The sequence below is a fragment of the Gymnodraco acuticeps genome, unplaced genomic scaffold, assembly GCF_902827175.1.
Source record: "Gymnodraco acuticeps unplaced genomic scaffold, fGymAcu1.1, whole genome shotgun sequence".
In the NCBI taxonomy this organism is placed as follows: domain Eukaryota; kingdom Metazoa; phylum Chordata; class Actinopteri; order Perciformes; family Bathydraconidae; genus Gymnodraco; species Gymnodraco acuticeps.
In genome coordinates, this window is record NW_022989785.1 from 436,903 (window position 1) to 453,938 (window position 17,036).

Consider the following 17,036-nt stretch of genomic DNA (forward strand, 5'->3'; position numbering starts at 1 on the left):
AGCAACTGCGCTGTCATATGTGTGGGCTGGTCTGTATAGTTTAATGTACAGGAAAGGAGTGAGCAGAGGGTTGAGTTGTCCATTCTTGTTCTGTTTTCTCTGACTATCTTCCTCCTGAAGACCCTCTCATTTTCATTTTCTCGCGCTACTAAAGAGACACGTTACCATGGAAACCAAACAATGGTGTAGCTGTATTGAAGTCCGAGTGGAAACAGTAACATTTGGTGCGTAATGTTAGAATGAAACAAATCAGATTTAGTCAGAAATCGGGAGAAATGCGGGATAAATATGACCCCGGGAGGAAAACGGGAGTCTCCAGCGAAAATCGGGAGGGTTGGCAAGTAGGCTATGTCACATACACACGCACTTTTTGCCCCCCCCCCCCCCCCCACTTCTTAAATGAATCCGGCGCCGCTGGCCTGATGGGGACACCCGGAACAGAAGGTGAGGGGTAAGAGCTACCAGGAAGGGAGTAGAGCCTGATGGGGACACTGGAAACAGAAGGTGAGGGGTAAGAGCTACCAGGAAGGGAGTGGAGCCTGATGGGGACACTGGGAACAGAAGGTGAGGGGGTGAGAGCTACCAGGAAGGGAGTGGAGCCTGATGGGGACACTGGAAACAGAAGGTGAGGGGTAAGAGCTACCAGGAAGGGAGTGGAGCCTGATGGGGACACTGGAAACAGAAGGTGAGGGGTAAGAGCTACCAGGAAGGGAGTAGAGCCTGATGGGGACACTGGTAACAGAAGGTGAGGGGTAAGAGCTACCAGGAAGGGAGTAGAGCCTGATGGAGACACTGGGAACAGAAGGTGAGGGGTAAGAGCTACCAGGAAGGGAGTAGAGCCTGATGGGGACACTGGAAACAGAAGGTGAGGGGTAAGAGCTACCAGGAAGGGAGTGAAGCCTGATGGGGACACTGGGAACAGAAGGTGAGGGGGGTGAGAGCTACCAGGAAGGGAGTGGAGCCTGATGGGGACACTGGGAACAGAAGGTGAGGGGGTGAGATCTACCAGGAAGGGAGTGGAGCCTGATGGGGACACTGGGAACAGAAGGTGAGGGGTAAGAGCTACCAGGAAGGGAGTGGAGCCTGATGGGGACACTGGGAACAGAAGGTGAGGGGGTGAGAGCTACCAGGAAGGGAGTGGAGCCTGATGGGGACACTGGGAACAGAAGGTGAGGGGGGTGAGATCTACCAGGAAGGGAGTGGAGCCTGATGGGGACACTGGGAACAGAAGGTGAGGGGGTAAGAGCTACCAGGAAGGGAGTGGAGCCTGATGGGGACACTGGGAACAGAAGGTGAGGGGGTGAGAGCTACCAGGAAGGGAGTGGAGCCTGATGGGGACACTGGGAACAGAAGGTGAGGGGGTGAGAGCTACCAGGAAGGGAGTGGAGCCTGATGGAGACACTGGGAACAGAAGGTGAGGGGGTGAGATCTACCAGGAAGGGAGTGGAGCCTGATGGGGACACTGGGAACAGAAGGTGAGGGGGTGAGATCTACCAGGAAGGCCATTCTTAAGTATTTGAGTGAAACAGGATTGATTGGAAGAATTTAAAACAACGTAAATACAGTGGTATAATTCCACAAGTGGTGATAGGATGATATGGTGATACACACTCTTGTACAGTAGGTGGCGGTATGCACCTTAAAGTTGTTTGCAATCCGCCAAAAACCGAAAGAAGAAGAAGAAGAAGAAGAAGAAGAAGAAGAAGAAGAAGAAGAAGAAGAAGAAGAAGAAGAAGAAGAAGAAGAAGAAGAAGAAGAAGAAGAAGAAGAAGAAGAAGAAGAAGAAGAAGAAGTCGTCGTCTACTTTCGAGGCGAGCCGCAGCTTCGGGAGCAGCCTTCCTCGACATTGAGAAACACCCTGATTTGAAGATAACAGTTGAATTGATATGATAAATAATACTTTATAGTGAATGTATGTGTAACATATTGGGTGTAGCTATATCCATTCTATTCATATTTCACGACACTTTAATACAATTTAATATTTGACAGATTATTTTCTAAAAGATAATTAACTTTTGGCTCTTTTTTCACTCTCTGTTTGGTGAATTTGAAACAGTAACAAAGAAATAAATGTGAAAGACGTATCTACATTATTTAACACTCTTGTTCTGAAACTCCCGGTTAGAAATACCGTGACTATTTCCGGCGGAACAGAGCAGTGTTTTGGTCCTCTCGTGCTCATGGCTGCTCACGGTAAAAACTTTATCCGCGTGCGCCTCCACTTCGACTACCCGCCACCGGCTGTGGCGGGATGCCGCATGTGCTGGCTGCTCGCGGACCTGAACACCTGCCGGGTGGTGGCGGACCTGGAGAGCCTGATCCGGGAGAAGTTCGGGTTCAGCCGCAGCAGCGTCCTGCAGCTCTTCCTCCAGGACTGCTACTTGCCGCACACCGAGAGCGTTTGTGTTGTGCGCGATGACGACAGCCTCAGGTGCGCGTGCTCTTCTGTCAATAATACTGTACTACACATAACATTGCACTTATAGTTCTGTTCACATAATGCTGTAGCCATAGTACTGTATCCACACAGCAATGTACCCATAGTACTTTACCCATAGTACTCGACCCATAATGCTGTACCCATAGTACTGTAGTCACATCTAACCAAGCCCTGTAACTGACTGCCTTGTGGACACGATAAGAAGAAGTACTGTAGTGTAAGCTACTCAGTATTGTACTCCAAGTATTTAACCCAAAGTACTGTACCTATATTACTCTACCCATACTGCTATACCCATAGTACTGTAGACTACTCATAATACTGTGCCTAATACTGTAGGATACTCATAGAACAGTACAGTATTGTACCAATAGGACTGTACCCGTAATGCTGTACTTCTGGTTGTGAACCAATACTACTGTAGGCTACTCATATTATTGTACCAATAGGACTGTACCCATAGCACTGTACCCATAGCACTGTACCCATAGTAATATAGGCTACCTATAGTATTGTACCCATAACACTGCACGCACAGTACTTTAATACATACTGTATAGTACTATCAGTGTAGTAATATACTACTATTATAGTAGTAATACTGTACCAATGGTACTGTTCTCTAATGCTGGGGGGGGTGGCAGTTTTTTAAAAATCATTTTAAAACTATATCCCAGTCCTTTATTATTCCGACCTTTTTATGGCTACTTACTGGTTCCCCTCTCAAATCCCTATCTCACTGTGCTTGATCCAGGAAGAATGGTCAAGAAAGTCATAAACTCTAAAGATATAAATGTGTATTTTACTATGTTTGTCTCCTCCTTGAAAGACTTGATTTTTGATTTTCCAGGGTGAAGGTGGACTCTCTGGCTCATTTTAACGGCGACAGCAGCAGTCCGGATGCAGCAAGTGAAAACTGCAAAAAGAGACAGAGACCCACAGAGGAGGATTGTCCAGAAGAAAAGGCAGTGTGTGTGGATCGGAAGAAAAAAAAGAGGAAAAAAAAGTGTGAGGAGAGCGTGGAGACCGATACCAAGCAGGCTTCAGGAGAGGAGAAGAATGGGAAGTCAGAAATAAAACACAAGAAGAAGAAGAAGAAGAATAAAAAGAAGGCAGAGGAAACCCCCAAAGCAGCTGATTCTCCCCCCAAAACCCCAGCTAGTGTAGAGAAGCCAGCTAAAAGCAGCAAGAAGCCCCTAGCGACAAAACCAAAGAAGGTCTCCTCTTCAGACTCCAGCAGCAGCAGCGAGGACGATGAAGCTGCCAAAAAACCAGCCGCCATAAAACCCACACCCAAAACACCCACACCCAAAACACCCACACCCAAAACACCCACACCCAAAACACCCACACCCAAAACACCCACCCCCAAAGCACCCTCCTCCACTCCTACTGCTTCCAAGGCACCTCCAACCACCAAACCCCCCCAGACTAAACCACGCCCTCCTCCTTCATCCTCTTCCGAGTGCTCCTCCTCTGATGAGGCCCCCGCTGTGAAAAGCCTGCCCAAAACAACTTATTTAACCTCCACAGCCCCCAAAGGAGCAATAAGTAAAGACTCCAAGCCCCAGCTGGCCACCAACGGTGCACAGAAGCAGGTGGCGGTGCAAAATCACCATGACAACGCAGCGTCTTCTGACTCAGACAGTGATGATGAGATCAAGCTGGTGATCCGCCAGCCGGGGCCGCAGCCAGGCTTCGGTGGGGGCGGCATGTCGCCCTGGAGAGGCCGCGGCAGGGGACACATCGGGCGGGGGAGTCCTGTAGAGCAGGGCAGGGGACACATCGGGCGGGGGAGTCCTGTAGAGCAGGGCAGGGGACACATCGGGCGGGGGAGTCCTGTAGAGCAGGGCAGGGGTGGAGGACCAAGAGGCTTCAGAGGGTCCAGTTACAACGGAGCCAGAGAGCCGTCCTGCCACACTGACTCACTGACCAACCTGTCAGTGGTCCTCCAGGTGTGTCTCTCATTAATGTCTGTGATTCAGTAGGAATTCAGTTCCTGCTTAGGTCATCTTTAAATAGGACAGTGATGGAAGTACTTAGATTACTTACTTAGGTAAAAGTAACAATACTACAGTGTAAAAATACTCAGCTATAAGTAAAAGTCCTGTAGTAAAAATTGTACATAAGTAGAAGTATTAGCATAAAAATATACTTTAAGTACCAAAAGTAAAAGTACTCTTCATGAAGATGCACAAATAAGCATATATAATATATTTTAAATGATTGTGTTATAACTATTAATGTGTTCATAACTTCAATGTTTCACTTGGAAAAAGTGTGGTTCATTTGAATTATGTGATGCACTCCTGGCTAGCTTAACCTATAATAAAATATAATAATGTGTTAGTTGATTTATATTTTGTATTCATAATCTAAATCGGAAAAGTAACTAAATCTGTTAAATAAAAGTAGTTGAGGAAAAAGTACAACATTTCTCTACAGTAAAGTACGAGTACCTCCATTTATTTTACTTAAAGTACAGAACTTGAAAACATTTACTTAAAAGAAAGTAACAACAAATAAAGAAACTGACACTAGTCCGAGAGATAACCTAATTGTTTACATCTAACGAGAAACAAGTTCAAAAAACGATTGCACCATTCAACAATACTTTGTTCATCCCTTGTTGTAGAACGGAGCAAACGGAGCACAAGCTGCCCCCAAACGGGACTACAGCACCTTGCCTCTGCTGGCCGCCCCCCCCCAGCCAGGGCAGAAGATCGCCTTCAAGGTAATGCCCTAGCCACACGGAGACGAAACGGGTCGTATCCGCTACAGTTCTATATCTCTTGCCCCTTTCACACCAACGCGTTTTCAGCTCCGGCTCGGAGCTGGAGCCTGAAAAGTACCGGTTTTTCCTGTTCACACCGCAGAGGCGCCGCCTCTTAGCTCCGGAATCCGGTTCACTTCCAGCTCCAAAAAATTGTCGGTCTAGAGGCAAGAGCTTCGGAGCTAAGAGGCGGCGTCGCTTACGTCTCTCTTACGTCGAGGCGGGTTGAAGTAGATGCTGAAGACCACAAAGAAGTCTTGCATTTCGCATGTGATGTTTGTAAAATTCCAAGTAAAGTCGTCCCTTGTAAAGTCGTCCGATGCCTTCCATTTCGTTTCGTAAGAGGATAACCAAAGCGAACAGCGCTTCAATACAACCGGCCATTGTTGTTGTTGTCGATGTGAGGGATTTCCGCGCGGTTTGGATTTTATGAAGCAGGCACGTAAACGATGACGTCATGACGCAGCAGCGGCAGCACCAGTCGGGCTCTGGGCGGTGTGAACAGAGCGGGAGCAGAAAAGGGAAACCGGAGCTGAACCAGAAAAGCTCCCGCTCGGAGCTAGAAAGGGAAAAGCGCTGGTGTGAAAGCCGCAATATAGACGGTTCGGCCACACGAGGCCGACAGGGAAACGATAACGATAACGGGTGGGTAGATCTGCGGACGCAACGCTCTGGGGGGCAAACGGCTCCATGTGTACGTCCTATACCATCATTTCCTAATAACATAAATACTGATGGGCTGTCAGGAGAGGGGGAGGAAAAGAGAGACTCCGTATATTATTATTATATAGAGTCGTTATTCGTTTGTTTTAAAGCTCAATAAATAACAAAGAAGACCTTTGACCGGCACTTTTCTAATTTTGTCCGGAAGATTTAAACTTTAACGGACATGTTGACCGGCGAAAACAAATCTAATTGAAACTTTGCTGCACGGTTCCCTCGTCCCTTGGAAGAGACGGAGAGGTGGGTGATTTTCATCTGCTGGTGGATTACCAGGGAGATTTACAGTAGGAGCACACGCTTGCCTCGGGGAGGGAGAAAAGGGCCAGAGCTCTGGCCCCTGCCTCTCTCCCCTCCTCTGCTGCTAAATCCACCGCAGAGAATAAACAGAAGGGCAACCATGGCAACCATGGCAACCATGGCAACCATGCATGCTCGTGAAGTCTTCTTCGCTGCTTTTGGTGTATTTTGTGGCAGAAGTACAGCGCCACTTACAGGCCCGGCATATGTACTACAGCGTCTCCAGCGGGTCGAGCGGTCTCGTGTGGACGGACACGGACTTTTTTGATATCGAATTCGGTTCGTTTTCGTTACCCGTCTCCGTGTGGCTAGGGTCTTAGACTCACTAACTTTGCCCATGGCTAGCTTGTTGGTGGCTAGCTAAGCAGAGCAGAATGTCACTGTGTCTTTTAATCCATGTTGAAAATAATAGTTACTCGCAGCCCTAATTACCAGTAGGTGTAATGCTGTTTATTGCTCACCACTATTTTTCGTTTTTAATGTATTTACAATAAACATTTGTGTGTGTTCACAGTTACTAGAGCTAACAGAGAACTACACACCGGAGGTATCAGAGTATAAGGTAGGTGTGATTGTCTCTGACTTCATCATACTGGAATCCCCACACTACTGACCCACATGTTGCTTCTCATTTTAGGAAGGAAAGCTTGTGAGCTTTGACCCAACCACCAAACAGATCGAGCTGGAACTTCTTTATACCTATCAAGGTAAGGACCCTTGCACCACTTACATCATTGATCTTATTCTAAAATGGCTAATTTAAAGTGTCAACATTCAAAAAGGTTTGTCTTCCAAAACACTGGTGGCAAAGAAAATATCGCATTGCAGTACTCGCACAAGTTTGAACGCGATATGATTTGTATTCCTCTTGTCACTCAAACTAAACGCTCCGGATAGAAGGCGGGGCTTATCTTTATGTAAAGAGAATCAGGTTTATTACCAGGTAGGTTCACACGCACGAGGAATTTGACAAGGTGTCGTGGTGCATACAAAAAAAGAACACACATAGTGAACTATATTAAGAACACTGTAATACAAATATAGTTAGATAGCAATAAAATAAAGCAGTAATTTACATTGAAATAGAATGCAATACATTTATAGAATATATAAATGTAAAGGCCAACAACGTCTATCAACCATGGCTGAAATGACTGCTCTTGCTGCTTTGTGCATGTTGTGCATGTCACAGATATTTGTTGTTAGCTACGGTGGACTGAACCCAAAATGACCATATTTGATATGATTTAATAGCAAGAGTATGTCAAAATGACTACATGTTTATGATTAAAAATGAGTTCATTCTTCCTCAGCTCCTGTAGAGCCGGGCAAGTTTGACCTTGTGTATCAGAACGCAGATGGCTCTGAGAGCGTGGAGTACGCCGTGTCCAGAGGCTCTCAGGTAACATATTCAACTACTGATCTATTGTTAAAGGAATACTTTAACCTTAAGGGAAAGAGAGGTGAAGGAGGGAAATCAATCTCATGTCTGTTTGTCAATTATATTTACTTCAATAGTGTTTTCATTTGTCAGACAGTTTATAGATTTGTTATCTTAACGGCCATCTGTATATTTGTCTTACTCTCTAATGCTGCTTTATTCTATTTTGTGATGTTTATATTTTAGAATTGTTTTATTTCTACTCTTATAATTTGTTATTATATGCAATGCCTTGTTTTGTTTTATGCTGCTGCAACAACAACAAAATCCCAAATGGGGATTAATAAAGTACATCTTATCTTATATATACATATATAATAAGGGACCTTTTTAACAAACACAATGTCAAAAATGTTCAATAAAAAATAAGAATTAAAACAAATATTTATGCAAAGATAAAATTGTGCACATTGTACTACTACAATATACAACTATAACTGTAATACATATATTAAATTCAGAGCAGATAAGGGTTTTGTGTGTGAAGACGAGTATAAAGTTGTGAGCAGTAGTGCTGAGACCCAAAGCGGCTGGACTGGATCACATCATATATATGATAAACCTCACAGAACATTAACCAGGCCTATTCATTTCTACTCAAATGCTGGTCGAAAGCAGCTAATGCCACATTGATGGCAACAAGTATCTACTCATTCAAAGTGGTGAATAATTCATATGCGTATAAGCATACTGTATATCTAAGCATATTGGTAGTTGAAAAACGTCGTCATCTCCTCCCACAGGTGACAGAGCGCTGGGACTCCCTGCTGGAACCAAGGCTGATCATCTAAAAATGGATCAAGCTGTTTCTCTACTTATTTTTTATTTCAGGATCCTTCAGCTTGACCTAAACTGGAGAGTCACTTCTGTGCATTGTACATGACGGCTAAGGAATGTGATAAAGGTTGATTATATTCTCTTAGATGTACTCCTCAATAACTCATTATTTGCACAGAAAAGCTAGTGTAGGTGTAAGTATTGAAAAGTGGAATATGTTTTGTATTCAATCTGGGTAAGATATGAAGTATTGTGTTTTAATATGTTGGTGGAACGAGTGACTTCCAGGACAGAGACATAATGGTTTTATGTTTTGTACAGTATTGTGTTGATATCAGTCTTGTATAAACCGTTTTTCTAATAAAATCCTTGGTCTTATTGCAATGTAGTAATGCTTCCTTTCATGAAAAGCCATTTCTTCTAGGAGAAGAAAAGAATGACAGGAATGCTATATGAAACATTGATTCCCTATGTCATTTAAAATGTAGACTTACTACATCAAATATATGAAACAAAGGCACATGCTGAATCCCAACTCTCCCATTTTATTAACAGCAAAGGATAAGGTGCCTGCATTCAATCCAACTTTAGGTCAAGCGAACTAAACACCATAGCTCAATGTTTTTTTTGGTTGTTTTTTATAAGGATCTACCTGGAGCTGTGTCACCACCATGGTCAGTTTTCAAAAATATTTTTTTCGTTGCTTGTACTAACTCCATTTCTTTTTTGCATTGCATTGTGGGATACACATTTACATAGTGATTATGTTCAAAAATGAAAGATGTGTTTGCTGTCTGCAACTGACTAAGTAATGTTGGTTACAGACACATATATTTCTACTTTGCTCATGTATTAGCTGCTAATATATGAGCGTTGCTTCATGCTGTGCTTTATTGCATCTGAATGCAACCAAGAAGAATGTATTTTCAGAAATTATATGCATTGCTTTAAATCATAATCTTGAATTCTTCCAGTTCCAACCATTATTATTTTTGATGTCATTCCTTGCATTGTATGTACTATATTCTCTTTTTTTGTTGAACTTGGCTCGACTGCATCTTTGAAAACAGCTGAAAGGGCATATTGTTTATTTCGGAGAGTGGTAACACACCTGGATTATTAATGAGCTGCCGGCTTGTGACGCAATGCCTCGTGCCTCAGTCGTTTATCATCGGCTTTTTCCGTCACTTCTCGCGCTTCTTGAGCACGCGCCGCTGCTTATGTCACGGCAGCAGCATCAGCAGTCGGTTCGGCGGAGGAGAGTGGAGGACGGGATGAAGGAGAAGACGACGGTGATGATGGCGACCGTCACAGACATTCTTTAACAGGAAAAAAATAATACCAAGCAGCTCTGCGATGGAAGGAAATGTTCCTGACCAGGAGCAGCTCCTGCAGTTTCTCCGGAGGCTCAAGGAGGTTTTCGATGTCTGTGACGAAGATGCGGACGGATTCATCCGCGTTGAGCACCTGGTGGACCTCGGGCTGCAGTTCGGCCAAGGAGACGAGGTGAGAGGCTGGAGGACAGGACGTTTCCGCTAAATATAGACCATTTGTGCTTTATATTTATATCAGTATTCAGCTAATCGTAGACTATAGGTGCTTTGGGTTTTTTATTTAGCTAATTATAATCTCCAGACCTGTGCTTCACCAACACGAGTGTTTCGAAGGCTATTCGGCTATGTATTCAGTAGCTAACTGACTGTATGTTCCTTGCATGCTCAGTGTTTAGCTATAGACTATACTGCATGCTTTACATGTTCATTATTTAGCTAAATATAGTCTGTGTGTGCTTTTCACGGGTGTTCAGTTGCTAACTATTGACTGATATGTTATTTACATGTTAAGTGTTAAGCTAACTATAGACTGTAGATGCCTAACATGTCTTTTCAATATTTAGCTGGATATATAGGACTAATATAGGCATTTTACATTTCTCTTCAGTAGGTGCTTACCTATCTATAGTTAGCTGAATAATAACGTGTACATGTACATGTTAGTATGAGATTATAGGGGCTTTGCATGTGTGTTCAGTTGCTAACTATTGACTGTATGTTCTTTACATGTTCAGTGTTAAACCAACTATAGACTATGTCGTTTTAATATTAAACTGGACATCAAATAACTTTATATTATTGCTTTTAACTAACCTAATACAGTTGACATAATACATTTAATGAAAGTCAACGTTTCCGTTTTTTCAGTGTATAGGCAGAGCTGGAAGAAGTACTAAGATCTTACTTCAGTAAAGTAAAAGTACCAGAGTGTAGGAATACTCTGTTACAAGTCATGTACAAAAGTATTAGCATCAAAAGTACCAAAAGTAAAAGTAGTGATTGTGCAGATTGATATGTTTTATAATGATTGATCATGAAAGTGTTCTCAAAGCTGGTAAAGGTGCAGCTAGTTTGAATGACTTTGTATACTGCAGGGTAGCTGGTGGATTTACTCCAGGTGGAACTAAAGATGTAACACTTGATTATATTTCACATCATTCATCCACATCTGTGAAGTAACTAAAGGTATTAAATACATGTAGTGGAGTAAAAGTAAACAATTTACCTCTGACTTGTAGTGGAGTAGAAGTACACAGTAGAATCGAATGGAAATACTCAAGTAAAATACAAGTATCTCAAGATTGTACTTAATAGCAGTACTTGAGTAAATGTACTTAGTTACTTAACACAAGTCACTATAGGTGCTATACTCAGTTTCCATTAGTGAAGTAATAGTTATCCGATTGCTGAAAAATGTCTCCAAATGTGAAAGCTTTTTGACCATCTGATATCAATCAAAAATAATTTAAACTGATTTCAATTCTGTGTTACAAAATCCCAAAAAGTACCACAACAACTTGAGACGTAGTAGAGCATGGAAATGGTAATCAATCTACTATTCTTCAAACATTAAGATAGGACCCCATTCAAAGGAAAGTGTATTCAATATCTTACACAGTACTGAGTGCATCTCTAATCTTCAGGTTGCCAGCGTGCAGATGATGTAAACCTGCTACCTCCCCTAGCAGAGTTCCCGGTAGAATATCAACATGTCCGTTAAAGTTGAAATCTTCCGGACAAAATGAGAAAAGTGCCGGTCAAAGCTCTTTGTTATTTATTGAGCTTTAAAACAAATTGATATGATTCAATATTAAACTAATAATAGTAGATTAACTACATTATTCAAAAGTGAACAGTAACTTACAATAACACGGGAATAATAAACGGAGCGCTCTCCCTCTCCTGACAGCCCGTCAGTATCATGCAGCTCGCGGATCAGTAATGAGTGACCCGACAGTAAAACTAAACATATCTATAACTAGTTCAGGTAGTTTGAGAGGTCATTAAAATAGCTACGTGTGATATTCTAACCTGAAGTGTGTGTTTTGTCCGCTCACCGCTGATCATGCAGAGCTGTGTGTCGACTCGTCAGCAGCAGCTGATCTCTCTCTCCCGTCAGATTAGACTCGCGTTTATGTCCATATCGATCAGATCCAGCTAGTTCTAGCTAATGATATGACTACCTGCTTATTAAAAGACACCTAAACAATAAGTGTCGCTATGCAACCGGGTGAGGCCACAAAGTATAGCGCAGCATTATGCATTTGTTTACATGCCCACCGGAACCCCGAGGCATTACCAACAGATCAACGCACAATCAACCCATACAGGACATCTCTTTCTCCACATTAAGTGTTAGACATTAGAATTGACTATTCTTGTCTGTCACATAAATGGTGCAAATTGCGCAACTGATGCGGTATTGCGCTAAACGGAAATTATTTTGAACGGACACTTTGAGCGGAGAGATTTAGATTTGCCGGTCTTCAGCATATTTTACCGGTCGTAGTCCGGTAATTACCGGCTAACGGGAACTCTGCCCCCTAGATGTCCCCCCTCCTTCTACAAAATACAAAAGTTGGTCTATGGTTAAGAGGAGTTTAAAAGTATAATGCAAAGTTTTAGATACCTTTTTGTCATGTCAAGTTGCCACATTTCAAAAGCCTGTTGTTTACATGAGCTCTGGCAGTTTGATCTTTCTGCCAACATTGAAATGTTTTAGCCCATATTAAACATTGGGCATTGAATCCTCAACAGCTTTCAATACGCTCCAAATGGGCAACTGCATTTACACATAAACGCTTAATAAAGCTTTCCCAATGTATACTTATTCATAGCAGTTTTTTTCACACCCTGCTGAAAAATTCAAACCGGTGGCTGCCCAGAAGAATTTTAATTAAATCTTAAAAATATGTGAAGTGGCAAATCCTAGACTTTGACTCTTCCTAAGCCACCTGAGGTAAGAGGATCAATGTCCAATAACCTTTCCTACAAAAATGCACTCACTGAGATGCTGTTTCGTTTCACTGAAACAATTATTTAATAAACAATTAAGTCCAGTTAACTTTCTAGAATCAAATCGAAACATAACTCAAACCTTATCTACTGTGATAAATGCGGAGGCAAATAATGTGGCCTTCTTAACTGCAATCAAAGATGTCTTTAGTCTATTAAAAGTATATAGTTCTAAATTATATATTTCATAAATCATACTTTTAAAAGCAGCTAACAACATATATTTGTGATATTGTCATCATAAATGTAAAAGCTTATTTTGAATTCTTATTTTTTTGGATGGACAGGATGGCAGATATTTTCGCGGCCTATACATTTTTCAGTTTTGAATATAAATAAAAAGATACAATAATTTATAAATGATACTTTACCAACACCTCATATACATATACAAGTCCTTATGTCAATCACTTATGTACCCTTAAATACATATATTTATATACACACACATAGCAATACAAACACACACAAATAAAAGTACCTACACACCTGTCTATTCATACATTTTTGCCACATATTATAATCAGCCATGTTTCCAGTTTAAGAAGTAAATGAACATTACATATATACATCTGCAGTGATGAACCATGGGGGTCTCTAATTTGTTTTTGTTTTTAATTTAGTTGGTTAATTTGTTTCAAATATAGGCTTCAGATGAGGCCTAATTTGTTATACTGTATTTAGTCACACCATATGGTTTGAAGACAGCTGTGTAAAACATGATCTTGAAATCAATGTGAATCAGTATTGTAGGAGGGTGCAGGTGAGATGCGCCTGTGAGTGTTTCAGAAGAATGAGAGGAGATTCTCCTTTAAGCTGTCATGGCGGCTGAGCACCATGAACACACTACTAAAAATAACTCTGTCGTACTAAGAGGTAGCTTTTCCTCCATCTCCCTCCCTCACATCGCCTCTCATCTCTGTGTTCTTTGTCACCATGGCGATGAGAGCCTGGCGAGGAGTCTCTGAGCGGATTGGTCGGTTATTAAGTAATGAAGCAGCCTATGAGACGGTGCAGCAGTCAAGTATTTACATTTGTGTCGTTTGTAAAACACCCGTTTCTATGGTGATTAATTCTCTGCAGTCAGCGTATGAAATAACATCTTAATACCACACTGCTGTTCCTTTACTGCAAGCACACTAGGGCTTATTCATCTTATATATATTTCATATCAAGGCTTCCTGTGAGGTATATCTAATAGCTGCACACTGCTCCTAATAGCATGCAGAGGCTACATTTGAGACATTGAACACCGATCCCTTTCAAATCCCCCTATTCCACTAGGGTAAAAATGCTATAATTATAAAAGCACATAGAACCCATTTCATTTAAATGTTGTGTGTGTACTTGTTCTGTTTACCTGCTGCTAACAGCTAATGTTAGCTAGCTTTCCTGCAGAGTCCAACATGGATTGGTTGGAATCTGTTGTTGTTACATTATACTGACAATCACAATGTTGGCAAACTAATGTGGCCCGTATAATGTGAACTGTAATCACCATGTTAGCTTAGCATGCATTGTATCCAGGTAGGTGATAATAATAATAACTTACATATATATATATATATATACATATATAGCGCCTTTCATAAACCCGAGGACGCTTAGGTAAGTTTTGGTCACTTATACTTATTGGACACTGACCTAATAGAAATCTTTACCAAAAATGATCTTTTCTTTTTCAAAATAACAAAAAATGATGTAGCGGCTAATCAGCACACATTTATGACATAAAGCCAGGTCACTAGCATATCTTAAATTCACAGCCATTGTGGTGATTAAAGAGGGTTATACTCTTCAACAGAACTAATGCCTGATGCAGACGGTCTGAGGATCCAGGGTGCAGTACTGTGTTGTAAAAATCTCTCGTGTCTGTTTCAGGTGAAGAAGTTAACTAGGTACCTGGATCCTAACGCTCATGGGAAGATCAACTTCAAAGACTTTTGCCACGGAGTGCTCGCCATTAAAGGTAAGACATGCAGACAGATGTAAATGACGTACCAAAGAGGTAGAGTGGAGAATCAGCTCACTACTGCATTTGATCTGCATTAGGATGAGCCAAGCTAGCTATTTTCCTTCTGTTTCCAAGCGTTGTGTTAAGCTTACTGCAGTTGCAGTAGTCCTCAAAATGTTAAACTATTCCATAACATGTTGATAGCCTTCCTGAAGTGATGTATTAATCTGCAAATCGTTCCTTCTTTTCTTTTGTTTTCTTCTTTTTGTGTTTTCTGTTTTAAATCCTAAACAGAAAAATTGAAACAAATACAATTCTCTAAGATTATAAGTCACAAATATTCAAGAAAATAAATCTCTTACATTTTTTTCATTTGATTTTGAAATGGAAAAACCAAACGATAAAAGGATTATTGTGCTGTATTGAGGTGGAGTTCTTCCTCCCTTTTTGCAGGTTGTGAGGGGATCCTGAAGATGGCTGTGGGCCCTCGCAGTGTGGCCTCCACCCAGCCGTCTGTCACTGACAACGGTTACATTTACCAGGTACATGGTGGAACCTTGAGCCTTTTTTTACTTACTGAAAACATACATTTTAGCATTAGCATCCTCAAATCTGAGTCAGTGATCACCTTCATAGTTGGAGTAGAGGGGATGACTTTTCCTCACCGTGCACGGAGATGAAGCAGCACTAGTCTTCTCCTCCTGTCACTGTGTGGCACCTCATTCACTCATGTTTGATGAGGAGTACATCCAATAATACAAAATCACAGCTCTACAGGTCTTGTTTTCAATGGAAGTTGTATTAATGGCAGAAACTGTAAACAGTGTTTCTGTACCGGGCCATAAAAGAAAAGATTATACTTAAGCAATAATAACCATACAAATACAAATACTACACCTTTGGCATGTCAACCTGAAGAGATAATCAAACTTGTGACTGTATGGGTTAAGTTTAACTTAAAAAGTAAGTATTGGGAAAATACTGAATGTACTCTTGCAATATCAGAGTAGCACATGATAAAAAAGGCCCAACTGTAACTGTGTACGTAACATGATGTATGATTACCTAGAAGAGCGTCAGGACACAATGTTCTAGGCATATGATAGCTATGTGACAACGATTAACATGATGATTCAGCCTCTATGGAGATAGACATATGACTGTCATGTTTATTGCTTACGTGGGCCTTAGCTAATCTGAACTAAACATTGAATACTGCTTTGGACCAGTATTCTCCATCTTGTGACTGTCACCTCACACAGCCCGTGTGACAGGCGTTGTGCAGAGGCTGCCCTATTGAGCGCTCTCAAAAAGCCGGTTTAGGGCGCAAAACAGCTGAGCTGCCATCTCCTTGGATCTGGAGACATGACGGAGCCACAGAGAGAGCAGACAAAACCCTCACCCTTTTAGCTGATGTCAGAGCCAAGAGCAGAGCTACTTTGGCTGACAAAAACTTCAGGGGAACCTGATCTAAGGGTTCAAATGGAGCTTTATTCAGTGCGCGTAACACCAAAGCCAAATCCCATTGAGGCGCCAAAGCGCGTGACACAGGTCTGAGTCTCTGTACTCCTCGTAGAAAACGTTTTGTCAGAGGGTGACTAAACACCGCGCTGACACCAAAACCTATGTGGCAAGATGAAATGGCAGCAGCATATGTTTTGACCGTGCTATAAGCCAAATTCCTGTCCAGCAACAGCTGGAAGAACGACAGCACGTGAGGCAGGGGGCACGTAACAGGGTCCAGGCTTTTCCCTACACACCAATGCTGGAACGCTGTCCATTTGGCTGTGTAGGATGTTCTGGTGGACGCGGCCCTTGATCCCTGAATGGTACTGACAACATCTTGAGAGAGGCCAAGCCCCTCTAAGTGTTCCCGTTCAGGGGCCATGCCCACAAACGTTGGCCTAACCCTGGGTGACCGCTGATCGCTCCCTCCACCTGGGAGAGCCACCCTGCGCCACGGAATTTCCCACGGTCTCCCTGACAGCATCCGCTGTAGGCATGGAAACCAGGTGCTCCTGTGCCCTCCGGGGCTATTAAGACCGCTGTCAGTCTCCTCCTGCACTCGGTCCAGGAACCGAGGGATCAGAGGGACTGGTGGGAAAGCATATAATAACACCCTGGGCCAAGGTCTGTGTGCAAACGCGTCCACACCTGGGAGACCAGTTGAGGGTGGAGGCTCCAGTCCCCTTAGCGAGGACCTCCTCTGGACATGAGGACTGCCCCTCTGTTCAACTCGCCGGGAATATACACTGCTCTGATAGAGAGTACGTGTGTTT

General features: G+C 42.4%; 2 protein-coding genes across 2 annotated transcripts in view; both read left to right on the forward strand.

The window, feature by feature from the left end:
- Nucleotides 1-1,895: 1,895 nt before the first annotated feature.
- Nucleotides 1,896-8,842, forward strand: coil (coilin p80). The gene is made up of 7 exons (XM_034221637.1): nucleotides 1,896-2,434; nucleotides 3,294-4,398; nucleotides 5,079-5,177; nucleotides 6,751-6,798; nucleotides 6,874-6,943; nucleotides 7,550-7,638; nucleotides 8,421-8,842. The coding sequence occupies exons 1-7, from the start codon at nucleotides 2,184-2,186 to the stop codon at nucleotides 8,466-8,468; spliced, it is 1,710 nt and encodes a 569-aa protein (XP_034077528.1). The 5' UTR covers nucleotides 1,896-2,183; the 3' UTR covers nucleotides 8,469-8,842.
- Nucleotides 8,843-9,662: 820 nt separating this feature from the next.
- Nucleotides 9,663-17,036, forward strand: part of rab11fip4a (RAB11 family interacting protein 4 (class II) a) — a 51,117-nt gene continuing 43,743 nt past the window's right edge. Inside the window, exons 1-3 of the mRNA XM_034221648.1 lie at nucleotides 9,663-9,960; nucleotides 14,685-14,772; nucleotides 15,211-15,299. Of these exons, the coding sequence (XP_034077539.1) occupies nucleotides 9,811-9,960; nucleotides 14,685-14,772; nucleotides 15,211-15,299 (327 nt within the window). The 5' untranslated portion in view covers nucleotides 9,663-9,810. The remainder of the gene's footprint in view (nucleotides 9,961-14,684; nucleotides 14,773-15,210; nucleotides 15,300-17,036) is intronic.